The sequence below is a fragment of the Sus scrofa genome, chromosome 1 (genome assembly GCF_000003025.6).
Source record: "Sus scrofa isolate TJ Tabasco breed Duroc chromosome 1, Sscrofa11.1, whole genome shotgun sequence".
Lineage (NCBI taxonomy): Eukaryota > Metazoa > Chordata > Mammalia > Artiodactyla > Suidae > Sus > Sus scrofa.
This window is the reverse complement of record NC_010443.5, coordinates 259,395,149-259,414,567: the sequence shown is the minus strand read 5'-3', so window position 1 is coordinate 259,414,567 and position 19,419 is coordinate 259,395,149. Positions and strand designations below refer to the sequence as shown.

General features: G+C 41.3%; 1 protein-coding gene across 4 annotated transcripts in view; it reads left to right on the top strand.

The window, feature by feature from the left end:
* Positions 1-19,419, top strand: part of BRINP1 (BMP/retinoic acid inducible neural specific 1) — a 194,246-nt gene that overhangs the window by 130,037 nt on the left and 44,790 nt on the right. For all 4 annotated transcript variants that reach the window (XM_021077997.1, XM_021078073.1, XM_021078035.1 and 1 more), the window contains 2 exon segments: positions 2,639-2,808; positions 6,287-6,392. In XM_021077997.1, coding sequence (XP_020933656.1) covers positions 2,639-2,808; positions 6,287-6,392 — 276 coding nt within the window.

Here is a 19,419-nt window from a genome sequence, read left to right as displayed (position 1 = left end):
CATTGCCTTTGGACCAGCCACGTTTGCAGGGATCAGTAGCCATGCTTGGCTAGTGGCACCTGTCCTGAGAGGCATGGATGCCATCACTGGGTGACTGACTCTAGAATGGGAACACTGTCTTATTCATTGGTCACCCAGTGCACGCATGCTGAGCTACATGGAGTGGACACACTAGAGAGTGATAGAGGAAGGTGACGACATGGTTCACGGGTGGGGGTGTGGCTGGGGAAACCACATCAGGAAGGTGATGGCTGAGCAGGTTCTGAAGAGGGAAGAGGAGATGCCAGGTCAAGGACAGAGGGTAGGAAGAGGGAGTGACATTTGAATTGAGCTCAGAAGGCTGGATAAGATTTCAACAGTGAGACATTGCTGGGAGGGACACAGTGGCATTCCAGCTGAAAGAAAGAGAGTCTGAGGGAAGCCTGCGAGGAAAATTGGCAAGAATAAATTCTGGAGGCAGAAAGAATGGTTTGGCTGGAACACAGGGAGGGAGACAGTGCTGAGGAGACAGGCTGGAGGCTGCATGTGAAGGGCTCTGAATGACAATGAAAGCACATTCTAGAAGCTATCATGGAGGAATCCTAGGTGGCGGAATTAACCTCTAGGTCAGGAATGTTCCCACCTCCTCGGATGACACTGTTCTTCAGAAAGTAATTTTTTTTTTTCTCCCTTCAACTCAAAAAAATCACCAGTGTTCTAAAGAAATGTGTCAGTTTTCTTAGACATCAGGCTTTTGTTCTCAGAAAGTTCTGGTAATGTTTTTTCTCTGACTAGTCTATTGTACTGGGTTTATTAGATGTTAGGATAAATCTGATATTGTTGATATTTTGCCGTAATTGAATAATAGTGGTTAACAATTCCATGGGGCTTACTATGTGCCAGGCAGAGCTCAAGTTCTGCATGTAATTTACAATTTAATTCTATGATAGCCCTGTGATGTAAGTACAGTGAGTACCCCCAATTTTACATATGAAGAAACTGAAGTACGGAGAGGGTTAGTATCTTGCTGAAATAGCTAGTGCCAGTCCATTATTAAAAAAAAACAAAAAAAAAGAAAACAGTGTCTAAGAGTTCCTGTTGTGGCTCAGCAAGCTAGGAACCCAACAGTGTCCACGAGAATATGGGTTCGATCCCTGGCCTCACTCTGCGGGTTAAGGACCTGGTGTGGTTGCAACCTATGGCATAGTTCAAACATGCATCTTGAATCCCGAGGTGCTGTGGCTGTGGTGTAGGCCAGCAGCTGCAGCTCTGATTCAACCCCTAGCCTGGGAACCTCCATATGCCACAGCTACAGGCTTAAAAAAAAAAGTGTGTGTGTGTGTGTGTGTGTATATATGCGTATATATATATACACATGTATATATATGTATGCATATGTGTGTGTGTATGTATATATGTGTGTGTATATATATGTGTGTGTGTGTATATATATATATATATATATATATATATATATATAGTCTAGACACTGCTTTTTACTATGACACCAAATGATTTTTGATTGCTACAATGAACATGTATTAATTAATTTATTCTTAATTACCCTACCAAGGAGGTGCTATTCTTCTCCTAAATTTGTTCAGGAACAAACTGAGGAACAGAGAGGTGAAGACATGTCCCCAAGTCCACAGTTAGTTGAGAATGAAGGATCCCTCTCAGCTAAGGTATAACTATCAGATCTACTTGGATGGCATGTCTGGGGCTTCCTTCCTGAAGTTCTGGGGAAACATCTTGTTGTGCAAAACAAAAGGCGCCATGAGTTAGTTCTGTTGGTAATCTATGCACGTATTTCTAAGGAAAACTTCTTGGAATGTATTTTAAAAGGTTCTCTCTCTCTATTTTCCATCCTATGCCTAACTTTCTTGTCATCTCCCCTCTCCCCCAGATATAACATAAGAAATATTTATTGAATGAATGAAAAAAAACTGATAGACTATTTACTGTCCACTATATGCCAAGCACTGGGCTTTGCACAAAGGGTAAAGCAAAGGCTAATGTAGACACTGACTTCACAGAGCTGACAGTTGAGTTTTTCCTCCCTAGAGAGACACATAGTTATCCCTATCTGACTATCTGTGTATGTCTAAACTATGTCTAAACCTCTCTCTTTGTCTTTCTATCCATCCATGCGTGCATCCATCCATCCATCTATCTAGGAAGGGGTAGTAGAAGTAGAAAGAGAGAAAGGAAAGGAAGCAGGAAGAGGGGAAAAGGAGAGGAGAGAAGTGAGAGGAGGAAAAGGAAGAACTGCATGGTGATGAGGAAACAGAGGAGGAGAAAGGAATGCAAGGGACCATCTATGGCAAGTCCATCATTTTACAGAAAAGAATGAGCCTCAAAGAGAGGAAGTGTGATACTGGTGTTACAAGATGATGCTGGTGAGAATTATGAGATGGATTAGTAGGAGCTGGACTTGATGACTAAGAGTGTTTTCATGACCCTCGTCTCACTGGAACTTGGTGCTTACAGCCACCTCCGCACGTCTCACTTTCATTGTGCTCTTGATTTTCAGAGCAGAAGGACATTTGGGCAAAATTAGTTGGAGTTTTGATGCTGTTTTCAGCATCCGAGTCCTGGAACCTTTCTACCCATCCCAGAGCTCGACAGGTTGCCTGAGCTTCTGTCCTTTTCCCTGCAGGGGAGGAGGCCTTGACCATGTACATGGATAAAAGTCGCCTGGACAGGAAGTCAGGGAATGCCACTCAAAGTGTTGAAGCTCTGCACCAGCTTGCATCGTCCTACTTTGTCGACCGCGATGGCACCATGAGGAGGCTCCATGAGATCCAGATATCAACTGGAGCAATCAAGGTGAGGATGGCTTCGGATGGCAGGTTCCTAAGACAGCAGCACTGCAACACAGGCAGGCCTAAGGGAAGAAGAAATCCTTGGCTTCATCCCATGGAGTTAACAGCACACCCAGCTAACCACTCTGACCAAGGTTGTCAAGTGCCCTGCAGTGCCCTGAACAGGGTCATTAAGGTGACCACAGGTACTGATTTCCTGGGGCAGCACTGACTATGGTCATGGCATAGTTCTAAGTAATACTCTGCTTTACTCTTAAAGCTCTGAATGGATGATTTCCAGGTGCTCTTTCTAGGTGAGAAAACTGAGCCTGCAGTGGCTGAATCATTTTCACAAGGTCACAGAGCTCCCAAGAGTCAGATTATGCCTGGGTTGGTAATAGGTTAACTAACACCTTCGTTTTTCATCCTCCTCTCCCCATTTTCCAGATGGAAAAACTGAGGCCCAACTGGTTAAAGACTTATCTTAGGGTTACACACCTAACCAGTACATGAAAAGGGACTAGACCCCTACTCTCTAGACCGGGGGTCGACAAATTATTTTTTGTAAAGAGCCAATGATAAATATTTCAGGCTTTGCAGGTCATACGACCTCTGTTGCTACAACTCAACTGTGCTGCTATAGCACAAAATCAGCCACAGACAATGTGTAAAAAATGGGCATGGCTGTGTTCCAATAAAACTTTATTTATAAAAACAGACAATCTGGCCGGCACTGACCCATGCTCATCTAGACCAACGCTATCCAATAGATACTTCAAGATGATGGAAATACTCTGCATATTTGTTGGCCAAGACAGTAGCCACTGAATATATGGGGTTATGGAGCACTTGACATGTGGCTACTGAGAAGCTGAATGTGTAGCTTTTTTTTCCATTTTCTTTCTTTCTTTTTTTTTTTTTTTTTTTTTTTTTTTGTCTTTTTAGGGCCACACCCGAAGCTTACGGAAGTTCTTGGGCTAGGGGTTGAATCCAAGCTGTTGAAGCCCGCCGCAGCCACAGCCACAGCAATGCCAGATCCGAGCAGCATCTGCAGTCTACACTACAGCTTATGGCAATGCCGGATCCACTGAGCAAGGCCAGGGATTGAACCTGCATCCTTATGGATGCTCCTCAGATTCAGACCACTCATGAAACTCCCCATTTTAATTTATTTAAATTTAAACAACCACATTGGAAAGAGCAGCTGGGGGCTTTGAGTCCAGTCCCTTAGAGCATAGGTGCTTAAACAAAACATCCCACTTTGCATGCAATAAATTCAGGGATTAGCTTTATAAGGAGACTGAGGGGGGACATTTTTGATAAAAAAGGATTCATTCTTTGGAGGGGTTCAATGAAGATTTTTGGCATCTTATGTTTCCTTTAATCAGATTATACCTACATGTTACCTCTCAATTTTCAGTCTAATTTCTTCTGAATTAGATGCAGGCCTAGCCTTATATCAAGAATCTAAAAGGTATGCCCAGGGGGAAAGTGTGTATGTGTGAAGGGGTGGGAAGGTGCTGACGGGTGTTGCTGAAAGTCAGCAAGTGAGTCAGAAATTGAAAGAGGGAAGAGGAAGAAATGTGGGAGAGAGAGACGTGCTGAGAAGGGAGATAGGGAGGAGAGGAATAAATCAGATGGACAAACAAAAGAGCCAGCTTATCCCAGAAGAATCGCCTGTATTGGGGGGATTATGTTGTTAGGGAACTCAGCACAGAGAGAGACGGATCTTTATGAAGCCATCGGAGTCGGAGTGATGCAAAGGCCTGGTTTTCATTATCACCAAATGGGTCTCTCCCCCCTGGATGGGATGTGGAATTGAGATATTGAAGCTCCATCAGAAGATTATCCTCTTCTGTCTATCCTGAAAACGCAGTCTGCTTCCTTACGATGTGTTTCTCAGAGAAATTGCACAGAGACCACTCATGAAACAGGTCTTGCTGTAGCACCATCCTCAGTCCTCAGCCTTTTCTTTCTTTTTTTTTTTGTCTTTTGTCTTTTTAGGCCCACACCCATGGCGTATGGAGGTTCCCAGCCTAGGGGTCTAATCGGAGTTGTAGCTGCCGGCCTACGCACAGCCACAGCAACACCGGATCCTTAATCCACTGAGCAAGGCCAGGGATCGAACCCAAACCTCATGGTTCCTAGTCGGATTCATTTCCGCTGTGCCACAACGGGAACTCCTTCAGCCATTTCTTGATCCCACTTCAGGATGCAGCTGGATATACATGATCCCCCTGCCAGTTTTGTTTCAGATGAGCAGCCAACCCAGATGGGAAGGGTTGGCCCGTGGTTTTTGCCTCCTGCATATCTTTAGCAAAACCAATTGGTAGTTTGGGCTCTCACTGGACAATCACTATGTCATTATTCTGTACCCCAAAATAACAAATTATTTTTAAAAAGCAAAGCTTAATAACCTTCCATATATGTTCCATTTTCCAAGTGCTGAACCTTCAAACGTGTGATCCCTCTACTGTTAGGGTGGGTAACAGTATAACTAACATTGCAGAGATAGGGAAGTTGAGGCTTAGACAGAGAGTTACTGATCCAGGCCTCCACAACTGGACAAGGCAGAGCTGGCATTTGGAGCTACTTGTGGCCATTTCCCAAGTCATCAGTCCCCATGACAATCAATGCTGTGTCTTTACAGCTGAACGCAAACATCAAAACAAGCCTACAAGAGATCACATTAAATCATGGAAAGTGAAGACTAAAAAGATGAAGAACCACTTTCCATGCTGCACCCTCCATATTTCAGAGTTACTTTTTTTGCATAGCTGTTCCCCTGGTGTCCACTACCGCAATCATTCTAAGCCAGTGTTTTACGAACACATCACCATAGGTTTGGGGTTGTTTCATTCTGCAGTGGAGCCAATTATGCTCTTTGCTGTTTTTTTTTTTTTAAATCAGTATCATTTTATTGTTCATGCTTAATGATAATGCATATGTACTCATCGATAATGCACAGTACAATTTACAGAGGCTTTTGGTCATAAGATGTCTATTATTGAGCATCTGCCAGGTGCCAGGCACTTATGCCCATCACGTTTAGTCTTACAACCTTCCTGGAAAGGATTTACTAGCTTCAGGTTGCAAAAGCTTGGAGAAGTGACTGCCTGAGGTCACCCAGCAAATAAATGGCCCAGCCAGGAGTTCACACTGATTCTCCTGATTCTAAAGCCCATGCTTTTGAAATAGCTTATAATGTTTCCACTGATGAGTTCATATATTACTTGAAGTGACTCTGTGATAGAACAAAGCTGCCAGGGGTAGAACCTTGGTGATCCAGCTCCAGCCTGTGCTAGAGTGCCCCACTGTCCTGTTGTCTGCTTGGTGACAGTCAGGCATGGTCCCTGACACAGGCATGGGGTGCAGGAAGTGGCCATTGGCTCAGACCAGAAGACATTCTTAGCTGCCTTAACTCTGCTGGGGGCTGACTCTGCAGGATCAGTCCCAGACAAGGGCATCGGTCTCACATCTGTCACCCTTGATGTCCATGCCAGGTCACAGAGACACGCACTGGGCCTCTGGGCTGTAACAGCTATGACAATCTGGACTCTGTGAGTTCCGTCCTTCTGCAAAGCACGGAGAGCAAACTGCACCTTCAAGGTAAGATGTCAGTGGAAACCATGGGACCAGAAAATAGCCTGGAGGAGGAGGGATGGGGCAAGGGTGTCAGGAGGCATGGTGTGGAGAGAGAATGAAGAAGAAGATGAAAGGCACAGAAACCAATGAAAACTGAAAATATGGAAATTAAGGCAGTTGTGATATGTTGTCTTTTTAAAATTTTTAACATATATGGAGCATTAAATTCATGGTTATTAATTAGTTTTCGGATACAAAGTATGGAAATGTGAGCTTTATCTGATTATTTTGATGAAAATGTCTAAACAGTGTTATTTATAGATGATCCAGATCTAATATATATTAAAGTTTCATATCATAGCTTCTGAATTTCCTACATTATTGTGTTTGATTCTCAATATATTTTGGCAGATGTTATTTGAATTCTAAGAACTATAGGGCATTTTACAGAATTTTTTTGGTTCTATATAATCTTCTTTCTGCTTATTTGTTAATCATTTGTGGTCTTCAGTGTATTCATACACACACACATTATTTTTGTGTGTGTGTGTGCTTTTAGCAGAGTTTGCAAATGAGAATGTTCAGTGCTGGCTGGAATATAGAGAGGTAGATACTATTAGGCATTGCTAGTAAAAACACAATAGTTATAAGGATTGATTTGTTGAAATATATAAACATTTATTATCTATTATATGTCAAGTCCATTATATGCTCTATATACACTTAAGACCTTAAAGACAATATATTCTTTGAAGTAGTATTTTATCCTGATTAATTCATCATAAAGAGGGAAAATGACAAAGCTTTAAGTAGAGATAGTGCTGTTCTAAAAAGCATAATGCACAATAGCAAAAGAAAAACAATGTAAAGACCTCAATTTTCCACATGAGGAGACTAAATGAATTCTGTACCATCCATACAACATAATATTAGGCAGGTGCTAAAATGCTGTTTACAAAATGTTTCCAAGATCTGTGAAAAGGATTTGATGTAATGTTAATTAAAAAATGGATGATTTCTGATTGAATGTATGGTGTGATCTTAATGTAAAAGGATAAGGAAAAATAACATTGCAAGGAATTATGCTGAGATGTTAAAAGAGGTTGCCCCTGGATGATTAGGTTAGAGATGATTTATTTTAGGCTTCCAGTTCCTTTTTCTAATCTTTCTACAATGATCATGTATTAACTTTATAGTCAGAAAAAAAAAATGGCATGCTTTAACTTGAAGCAAACTAAGAATGTGACCTTCCAGAAAAGTATATGATAAAGGTGATTCTGAATGTCAGTGGGAGGAAAGTTGGGTTGAGATTGGCAGGTCGAGCTAAGCAGAGCCTAATATGACTTTTATATTCTGGTTCCTTGGCAACTCTTTGATTCACGCTCTTGTTATAGAAGATGGTTGGAAAGTGGTTCAGGGAGGGCTTGATAGTGCCACTTGGGAGCAATGAATGAAAATCCTGCAGGGAAATTCAGGCCAAGAAAGTGGTCTAGTTTTCAAATGAAAGCCAACAACATAAAACCTCAACTTTATGAAGAATAGCCCTACTCCCTTTAGTAGAGAAAGGAGTAGATGGATGGGTCTGATAAAGCCGGATAAGCAATGAATAAGAAAGACAGACCTAGCTTGGGTGCACCAGGATTTTCAACATCCTAGTTCCTGGGATGTCTAGAGTGACCTTGTGGAGTGAGAGTAGGGTTTGAATCCAGGAAGTACAGCTTCCTTCTACCTCTGATCATCCTGCTGTGCATGCAGGAGGTAGAGAGACCTGTGAGTTATAATTGGAGTAAGTTTAGAGGATTAACAGGATGTTGCTAGGAAGTTATTAAGATCTTTACATTTAGAAGCTGATTTACCGCAAAGCTAAGGAAGCTTAAGATCTAGCACTACCTCACCTTCTAAGTCCCCAACTTTTCTCATTCGAAATATTCACATTTACTTCTAATTTTGGATTCCTTTTCTCGATAAGCCCCTATAGCAGAAGCCTCAATCCTCCAAAACTCTATCTTCCATTGGTGACATTACTAGAAGTATGTTATTCCCAAAAAAGGAGACGACAGCTTTGTTCTATTCTAGATTAGTCAGAGCAATCTGACGGATTGGGTCCAAGTCTGGATCCAGTTTCAAGAGAGACTTCAAGAAACTGAAAGAGAATATCTTATGATAGATAACTAAAGAAGGTTGACTTGGAGCAAAAGAGCTTGTCTGCAGATACCTAAATGGCCATCTTGCAGAAAAGACAATCAAATTCAGTAATGTGTATAAAATGGGCCAGACCTGATCTACTTGTGAGAAATTACAAGGACCCTGGCTTTTAACTGGGATAAACCTGATCTCAGTCTAAACTCAGTATGAACTAGGTGTTCTAATGTACATTCATGCCCAAACCTGGAACGTCTTGCTGAAATTGATAGTGACTCTCTGTTTTTAGGGTTGTAAGTTGGTGACATTTGGTAGGGATATTACTGAAATTATTTAATCAGCATTACTTAGGGCTGGTGATTGAAATAGGTAGTCTTCATATCCTTCTCAATACTGGTTCTAGAGTTTTATGAAGATGCTGAGTCACTAAACCTTTATTGAGACTGACCACATGCTAAGTCCTCTGCTAGATCCTGGGCATATGAGCACAAACCAGTTCAACTCAATTGAGCAGATGTTTTTTTAAGAACTCACATTGGCATTGAGCTAGGTATAAGAACATGCTGGAGAACAAGACACACATACTTTTGGCCCCAAGGAAATACACACTCTATCTAAGAACATGGGCTTAAACAGGTAATAATGTGCAATGAGTTCAAATGCAGAAAAAATATGAGGATTCTTTGATACTTGGCAGTATGGGGACTTAACCTACTAGAGAGTCAGGGAAGTTTTCTTGCCAAAAAAAGATGCTTATGATGAGAATGAAGAAGAGGGAAAGGGCTTGGCTATGGAGAGGAGTCTTCATGAAGGGGTTTTCAAAGAAATGAAAAAGACCTTAGGAGATTAAAACAGAGACATCAGTGGTGAGAAAGGCAAAATCATCTTTCAAATCCTAGAAGGCTTCTGCAGCACATTAATGAATTGAACACTAATTTGAGAGTAATGGGAACCATGGATGGGTTTAAAAAATGAAGTAACAGAAAGAGATTGATGTTTTGGAAGATCACTCTGGCTATTGTGTGCTCAGTTAATTAGAGAGGAGTAGATTGGAAATTGGTGACCTGTTAGTAAAGAGCTACTGCAGTAGTCAAGATGAGATGTCACAGATTTAGACCATGGAGGGAGCAGTTGGAAGAGAAATAGACCAATTTTGGAGTTACTTAGGAGGCGCCATGATCAGGTTTCAGTGGAAAGACCATGATAGATTTAGATATTTGGGTGACTGAAACATGGGGATAAGATAGAGAGGATGGAGAGGAAAATGCCTATGATTCAAGGTAGTGTGTAATATATTAGAGATAGTAAAAGCCATGCATACTATTACAGGGATTTGGAAGCGGAGGCAATTCATTTTATCTGTCTAGGTAGGGGAGTCATAGAAAGGAGGAAAAATATTCTCCTGATGGAAGGTAAAACAAAAAAGCCTTCTTAAATATAAGACAGAAGATGATCTTATGATGTGGAGTAGGGTGATATTTATTCAGTAGCATACATAAAGCTCTAAGTATAAAGAAAAAGATTGATAAATTGGACTGCATTAATAGTAAGAATTTCTGTTCATCTGATGATGCTATTCCTAGGATGAAAGTGCATGTTAGAGTGGAAGGCAATATCTGTGATATATGTATCTGACAAGGAACTCTTGTTTTAAATATATAAATAACCTCTGAAAACAATAAGAAAAAGGCAGACAAGCCGGTAAGACAAGAAAATGGGTAAAAGACTTGAACAGACACTTCACAAACAGGAGTATGGAAATGACAAGTAAACATTGGAAAAAATGATTAACTTTACTAGTCCTCAGAAAAGGCAAATTAAAACAGTTCAATGTCATAACAGCAATTACTCTGGTTCAACTAAAAAATAAAATAAAATAACCTGACCATATCAAGGAGTGGCAGTGTGGAAGAGCGGGGACATACATGCATTGCCTCCAGAAGAATAAATCAGTACAATCACATTGGAAAACTCTTTTTGGCAGCTTCTAGTAAAAACTACTACACCCTCACCCTATAACCCAAAAGTTACAACTAGGAATATGCCCAACAGGTACATGACCTATGGTCACCAAAAACATGAATGTTCTTAGGAGTTTTTCTCCCCCCAAATGGAAAATGGTCCCAAATGCCCATCAACAAGAAAATGGATAAGCACCTTGTCATACATTCACATGATCAGCTACATACAGAAATGAGAAAGAGTAAACTACCCTTTCATGTAACATTATGGAAGAATCTCATAAATGTAACATTGAATAAAAAAAAAACTCAACAGGAAAAAGGAAACACTGTACAATTCCATTCTTATACAGCTTAGAAACAGTGAAACAAAGACATTATTTCAGAATTCAACAAATACATCATTTTAGAATTCCTTTGGGGAGGAGGAACGGGGACTGAAGAAGGATCAGAAAGGTTTCCAGAAGTCTTAGTAAAATTGTGCTTCTTGATCACAGTGGCCACACATGGTTGTTTTCTTTGAAAATTCATACAGCTGTACACACATGATTTATATGTATACCTTTCTGTGTATATAATATGCAGCTATTAAAAAATGTATTGAGGAGTTCCCGTTGTGGTTGAGTGGAAATGAATCTGACTCATATACATGAGGATGCAGGTTCTATCCCTGGCTATGCTCAGTGGGTTAAAGATCTGGCATTGCTGTGAGCTGTGGTGTAGGTCACAGACATGGCTCGGATCCTGCGTTGCTGTGGCTGTGGCATAGGCCAGCGGCAACAGCTCTGATTTGACCCCTAGCCTGGGAATCTCCATATGCCGTGGTTGTGGCCCTAAAAAGACCAAAAAAAAAAAAAATGTATTTAATAACTTGCTCTACCTTGACATCCTCTGCAAAGTGAAAACATGAATAAAACAGAGACATAAAAGAGCAGGAGGTGGTCCAGTCCAGCTAGAAGCTAAGCTGCATGGACTGAGGGTAGAGGAACCAGAAATAATAGATACCATTTATTAAGAACTTCCTTGTGAGCCAGGGACCTGTGTTCATTTATTTTTATTATATATATATATATATATATTTGTGTATTTTTAATTTTAAAACATTTATTTTAACATATTCATATTATATAATTGGATTTATACATTTTTAATCTTTATAGCATTCCTATGAGGAAGGCATAACTGAAGTCCCTGTTTTATAGGTGAGGAACCTGGAGCTAAGCAAAGTTACTTAATAAGTGATGGAGTTGGAATTTTAACACAGACAACCTGATTTCAGAGTTTTTCCTTCTCAAAATGGGTTGCTTTGTATTCTTCAAATAGAGCCTCTGAATGAAATGTTCCTGTTGTGGCTCAGTGGGTTAAGAACTCAACTAGTGTCCATGAGTATGCGGGTTTGATCCCTGGCCTCCCTCAGTGCGTTAGGGATCCAGCATTGCTGTAAGCTGCCCTGGCCTGGGAGCTTCCATATGCCGCAGGTGTAGCCTTAAAAAGACAAACTAAAGCCTCTGAATGAAGCTGGGAGGAAAGATTCTGCAGAGGCTTAGTTTGGTAGATGGAGAATTCTACGAATGGCACTTCGATGACATTCACTGTGTGGGCTTTCATGTTCACAAAGCAGGGCAAAGGTGGAGGGAACCAGGAAAAACAAAGAGGAGAATTGGAGGAGACTCAAAAGGAAAAAAAGGATCATGGAAATGAACAGAGACTATTAGTAGTCAAAGCAGCAACCGCCGAACTAGTGCAGTAACGCTAATGGCATAATGATAACTTCTTATTTTTATACTTCTCTCTCCAAGGAAGCCCATTGAGTGTTTTAGCGACATTGCCATGTAATTTAATCCAGGATCCATTTGGTAAGATGGATGTACAGCGAGCAGATCTCTGCCTCCATAGCTCACTGACTGGAAAGGGATGCAGAGAAAATATTTTGCTGAAATCTGAGGATACCCAGAAATGTAGTCATTCATACATTCACTTATTCATGTCATAATATTTACTGAGCTGTACCTCAGATATTGTTATAAGAACTCGATGTAGAGCTGTGACTAAGCCAAGTCTCAGTCCTTTTGGAGTTTACTTTGAGTGCATTGGGGGGAGCAGATAATAAACAAGAAAATACAGAAATATGTTTCCTTTAGAGTCGAAGAGATAGCGAGGGAATAGGTCATGGAGAAAGTTGTAGACCATGCAAACAGACTTTAGATTTTCCTCTGAATGAAATGAGAAGCCTTTGCAAGTGTGGGCAGTGGAGTAACTGGACTGGACCTATGTTTTAAATAAATTAATCTATGACAGTCTGTGTGGAAAAGACTTGTAGAGGGCATGGCCACAAACAAGGAGCTCAGCTTGGAGGCCGTTGTGTTGATCAAGGTAAGAGAAAATGGCAATGAGGGTTGTGAGAGGTGATTGGATTATGGATATATTTTTACGTTAGTGCTGACCCTGTTTGGCAATGGACTGAGAAAATGCTCGTGAGACAGAGAAGCAGAGATGGATCCCAGAGTTTCCCCCAGAGCAACTGCAATGATGGAATTGCCTTACTGCTATGGTGGATAAAGGATCCATTTTGATGGGACATGAGGAATTGGATTTGAACCTACATGGGTTTGAACCCAGGCTTAAGAAGGCTATTATATATATGAATATGTAGGTTGAGTGGACGTTTGAAAAGTCAGGGAGAGAACTGAGATATCACTTAGCGTAGAGATGAATTTAATGATGTGAGACTGGCCAAGATCATCTTGGGATAGAGTGTAGATGGAGAAAAGAAGGAATCTAGTTATTGAGCCATGGGAAATTGACTATTGAAAAGTTAGGATGATGGAATAATAATGAGGAACAAGGAATGGAAGCTAAGAAGTGTTCAGGGAGGTGGGAAGAAGGCCAAAGAGTGACGCATCCTGGAAGTCAAGCAAAGAATGCTTTTCAGGGATTCCCGTCATGGCTTAGTGGCAATGAACCCGACTAGTTCCGAGGTGATAGAACTTTTATACGTTGATGGGAGTTATTCTTCAGAAAGGGAAACATTGATTCTGTGAGCAAGAGAGGGATCATTTTAGGGCCATAGTTGGGCAGGGAAGAGTGACTAGGATCTTATTTATGACTGGCATCATTTTCCTTAGATAAGGGGTCCTGCAAATCCATACACAGTGAAGGGAAAGAGACCATATGGGCCCAAACATGGGTACCATTCACAATTGTGGTAATGAGACCACTTCCTCAAACTTGTCTTTGGATCACTTTTCATAGACTTGTTACAAGATATTTTCAGACTCTCATATATCTGAAGTGAGAATGTTTCTTTCAACTGATGGTGTGTCATAGTTTAATTGGCAGGGTATTTTTTTCCCTTAGTGTATGCAAAGCAATGATATGTTTTTCGATAAATGGCGTCTTAGATTCAATGAAATATATTTTTTTCTCAGTGAAAATGAGTGAGGTCACTAGCCCACTCTCCGTTTCCAAAAGAAAAAGATGGACGGGGTACTATAAAGATCTTGAAAAGATGCTAGGCAGTGAGTGAGGGGAATCCGAGCCATGTCTGCCACCTACACTGCAGCTCATGGCAACACCAGATCCTTAACCCACTGAGTGAGGCCAGGGATTGAACCCACGTCCTCATGGATACTAGTCAGGTTCATTACCACTGAGCCACAATGGGAACTCCCTTTCTTTTCTTTTCTTTTTTTCCCCCCTTGTCTCTTGAAATTTCAGCTCCTTCTAGACCAGTGTCCATCTCCTGTCACTCAGGATGTCTTCATGCCCTAAGACATGAGCTCTCTTTTCTCTTTTATTGAGTTCAGTCCATCTTTCCAGCCTCAACACAAATATCCATCCCTTCATCATAAATCTGTCATTCTTCTCCCCCTTTCACCTCCTCCCATCACCATTTCTCTCTTCCCTGTGTTGCTGGCATGATTGTAGGCCAGCCTTCTTGATTCTGATCATGCCTGCTGATCCAGCCCCATTGAAGTAGCCAGTGTACTCTTCTTAAAATCAAATCAAGGATTTCCTGCTGTGGCACAGCAGTTTAAGGCTCTGGCGTTGTCTCTGAGGCAGCATTCAATCCCCCTGGAATGTCCATATGCCATGGGTGCAGCCAAAAAAGAAAAAAAAAAAATCAGATTGAATACTGTTGCTTCTCTGCTTAAAATCCTTCACCAGCTCTGATTTTGATATAAGTTATGGGCCTTGGCACCAGGCTATTCGTAATCAAACCCTCGCCTGTCTTCCTGGCTTTGCCATGCTCCACCATCCAATACCTCCCCATATCCTCAGTCCAGGCCTATAGAATTTCATACATTTGACTACAGGCATCTTTTGTTGTTGTTGTGTTTTTGTTTGTTTGTTTGTTTATTTATTTCTTTGCGCCTTTGTGCATCATCTCTCAGATTCCTGGACTTTCACCTCCCCCAGGAAAGCTTCTCTTACTGCTTCTGCCCAGGTCATTAGGCACTCTGCCCACCTTCTTCCCTAGGATTTGTCAACCGATAATATAATCATCCTGCTGTTAATCTGACTCCCTAGCTGGAGTATAAATTCCCTATTGGTAGGGGCCATCTCTATCTCTAGCATGATATATAGAACCTGGTACCTAGACAGTGATCAGAAAATGTTTGTTAAATAGATTTATAAATGAATGGATAGATAATTGAATGAATTAATCATCCAGCCTATAGTAAGCTCTACTTTCTCTGAATTCTTAACAGTTCTCATTCTGCATCACACAGGATCCAGTTCAACCTAATGACGACGTCCTGAGGGCCTACTCTATGCCAGGAGCCCTCTGGCATGGCTAGCATTCTTCAAAGCGCACGTGCCTTTTCTGTTGCATTGGACATTACATTGTTCAGGCAAGAGTCATGCCCCTTACTTCTCTAAATGCCACCTCTCCTGAGAAGCCTCTTTTAAGACTTCATATGATAAGGCATTTTTTTTTCCAATCTCATCTTGCAACATGTAGATTTGTGTTTGGGTTTTCTCTCTTCTATTGGATTTGATTATAGGCTTCTTTAAGGAAGGGATTTTGCCAACTTTGTATTTCATCATATTCAACCCAGCACCATGGACCCGGGGACTCAATATATACCTGCTGGACTGAATTTTTGCACAGGATTAGTGTTGCAGAAACAAGAGAAAGAGGAGAACAGGGAGGCTGGGGGAAAGGGAAAAGAGGAAGGGAAACAGGAGCAGGAAGAAAGGGAGAGGAGGAGGAGTAAAGGATGGAGGAGAGGGAGAGGAAGAGAAGGAGGGGCTAGAGGAGGACATAGAGGGAGAGCAGCGGCAGGATGAGGAAGAGAAGCAGTAGAATCCCTTGGCTCAGTAGCCAGGCATCATAAATGGAGTGATGGTGATTATTTTCAAGATCAGCTTGCAACAAGCCCTAGAAAGAGGAACAGAGTATGTCGAACTGATTAAAACTCACATTATTTTGAGCCATTACTCCTTCATAGGCTTACATCCATGAGCCAATTTATCCCTCCCACCAATTAAGAGAGAGAGATTATGTTTCCCCATGGCACTGATGAAAAAACTGAGGCCCAAAGAGGTAAAATCACTTTCCCAAGGTCCCCAGCTTTTGGTTCCCAACTGCCTGGGCTCCAAGATTACTTTTCTCAGAGAGCTTTGCATCAGCACAGCACGTTCTAGATGTGGGTAGAATGGGTCTAAGTCCGTGCCCAGCTGCAGGGGTAGAGGATGAGGGGAAGCAACATGATTAGGTCTCCTTTCTGTCATGTCCAGCACAGGCACCCCAGGTGGCCTCGTCACCCCACAGGGGATGCTGCATGATTGTTGCCAGGGCTTGCGCTCATCAGCAGCTTTGGGCTGGATCCCTATTAGGAATTAGCCCAGGGTCACAGGCAATGGTTCTTCCGTGACTAAGGCCCTTCTTGTGGATCAGCAGGGGCCTAGGAAGCCCTAATGGGAAAGTGCACTTTGGCCTTCCTGCAGCTCTGTCTGTAAGGCCTGTTGAATAAAAGAGCAGTGCCTTCGTGACAGATGGGATCGCTGACTGCCACCCAGCTGCTTGCATCCAAATATTGCTTTTCCTTTGTGAGCCAAGGAGCACCGACTTTTCATCCTTCTCTCCTGAGAAGAAGGAGTTCCTCTTACGAAGGGGATTGGAGAAGTCAGTTAAAGTCAGAAAACAGAACGAGGAAGATCTGAAGAGCAGAGGTGAGAGTGATAAGCCCATGGACGAGTTAAGTCTCTGAGCTTCTCTAACCTGCAAAAGGGGAATAAAAACACTCTGCCTCAGAGCCATGGCTCTGCATTTATTTGGAAAACATGTAGAAAGCACCTGACCTAAAACCCAAGAGCCTTGATTTAGAAGAATAGCTGTGATTTACTGGATAATTCTCATTGTCAAGTATAGGGCTCACTCCTTTATATCAATGTCTCACGGAAATCTCAGCACAGACCCATTTTCCAGATTCCAACATTGAGGCTCATAGAAGTAACTCCCTTGTAGTTGGCAGAGCAAGAATTTGAACCCAGGCCCACCCAACGCCAGCACTCTTAAACTGTGTACCAAATTGTTTCTCAACCTGGAACATATATCATAATCATGATTTTCCTTAGAGCAGGTAGTTATGGAGCCCTTTCTACTTGCTTATAGGTTTTGCTATTTACTTTAGAAAGTCTGTGATTTTTCCCCAAAAGACTTGCCAACATGTGGATGTGCGTAGGTGTGCCATTTTCATAGCTATTCTCATACTCTCAAAAGAATCCAGAACCAAAAAATATCAGATACCTTTATTATAACAGACGACTTCTAAGACTTTGCAACATTCCAGGTGTAGATGACTATAAAAAGACTGCCTCTGACATAAAGAAATCTGGAATGATTTGGTGACTCCAGACTCAGACTTGTTGGTGCTGGTTAGGTATGAGCTGATGTGGCGGGAAGGATATCAGAGGACTTATCCTTTGGTGTGAGGTCTTTGGTGTGAGGTCTATAGGTCCATGGGGCCTATACCTTTCAATAAACGTGTGGCCGAGTGTGCAGCATGGAAATCCTGATTGATCTCTGATCAATGTGATGATCTGATGTACTTTAACCACCATGTCCCACTCAATTTCTTGTTGATCTCATTGATTGTACAGAAACTAAGGTACCAGGATGATCAAAACCTAAATAAATCGCCCATGGAAATTAATTCATTGACGCTCTTTAAACCCAGGGCCTGTTTATTTTTTTTAAGATTATGAAATCAACCTTTCTACTCCCCCACCCCCCACCCCCACAACACACAGTTCTTCTTAGGCACAATTAAATCTTCCTGGGCACTGCAAATGTAGCACTTTCAATGCACTTTTACTATATTCTAGATGCATTTTACCTTATGTGTACAATCATTCATGTTTGCTGCTAAATTATAATTAAGATCCCTGAAAGCAAAATACATATCCTTTTTTATTTCTTCATTATTCAATGATTTCAGTGTTCATAGTATATGCTCAATAAATATTTACTCATTTAAACTTATTTGGATTGTCAAAGCAATTTGCTTGAGTCTTAGTGGTTATTGTGATAAAATATATGTAACATGGAGTTCCTCCTGTGGCTCAGAGGGTTAGGAATCCAACTGCAGTGGCTTGGGTCTCTGTGGAGGTGTGGGTTCGATCCCCAGCCCAGGAATTTCCATATACCACATATACACATACACAAAATGTTTAATATTTTAATCATTTTAAAACATACAGTTCAGTGGCACTGAATACATTCACAGTGTTGTGCAACTATCTAGTTCCAGAATTTTTTCACCACGCCCAGTGGAAATGTCATGTCCGCTAAGCGCTCATTCCCCATTTCCCACCCCCCCAGTCTCTGGAAACTACTAATCTGCCTCTGTCCCTATGGATTTGCCTGTTCTGGACATGCCATGCAATTGGAATTATACAATATGTTTTTTTGAGTGTGTCTGACATTTTTCATATAACTAAATATTTTTAAGATTCATCCACGTTATGGCATGTTAACAGTACTTCATTCTTTAATGGTTAAGCCAATAATCCATTGTGTAGATAGACCACAGTTTATCCATTCATAGGCTGATGGACATTTAGGCGATCTCCATCTTTTAGTTAACATTGTTTCTATGAATTCTGGGTTCAAGTTTTTATTTAAATGCCTGTCTGCAATTCTTTTGGAGTATATACCTGAAGAGTGGAATTGCTGGATCATAGGGCAATTAAATTAAAAAAAAAAGCTTTGGTGCAAAAATAAGTTGGTTTTGTGGTAGATTGTATGATTGCATCATTCTTGTCCCCTGAAAGGATTATGTATACCAGTGCATTGCCATGTTACTGACAATGCTGTCCTGTGAGAGGTGTATATACACTGCACCCAGTTGATATTGGATTTGGCCATATGATTCACTCTGGCCAGTGGAATGTCAGAGAACAAAAAGCTTGCCTCATCTTAGAAGGTGCTCGAGGAGGCATTGCCTGGCTTAGCTTTTACACTTCTGTTATGAAAATGACATATACCCGAGAGAGGCCACCCTTTCAGCCTAGATCCAGAAGATATCTGGAGCACAGCCAAAGCCCAGCCAACATGAAACATGTGCAAAGAAATACTCTTGTGTTTGTAAGCCACTGGGATTTGGGAGCTATTTGATACCATAGAGAAACTTAACAAAAGCTCTGTAAGACTGATACACTTCATTAAACAACATAAACTACACTTATTTACTGCAAGACTTCTCAGTGCCTTAACTGGGTTACTGTGTATGATGCATCTCAAGAGCTGGATTAAATACACAGAGTTTCCTGAATGTATCTGATCTTAGTTACATTTGCAGGTCTATGATTCTATGTCCTACAACTTGGCAAATGCTGGACTATCATATCATTTGGGTTCAATCCTGCCCACAATAACTTTTCCACATGACTTCACTCTTACAAAAGTAGACAGCTTTTCTTTAATCCTTCTGCTGAAA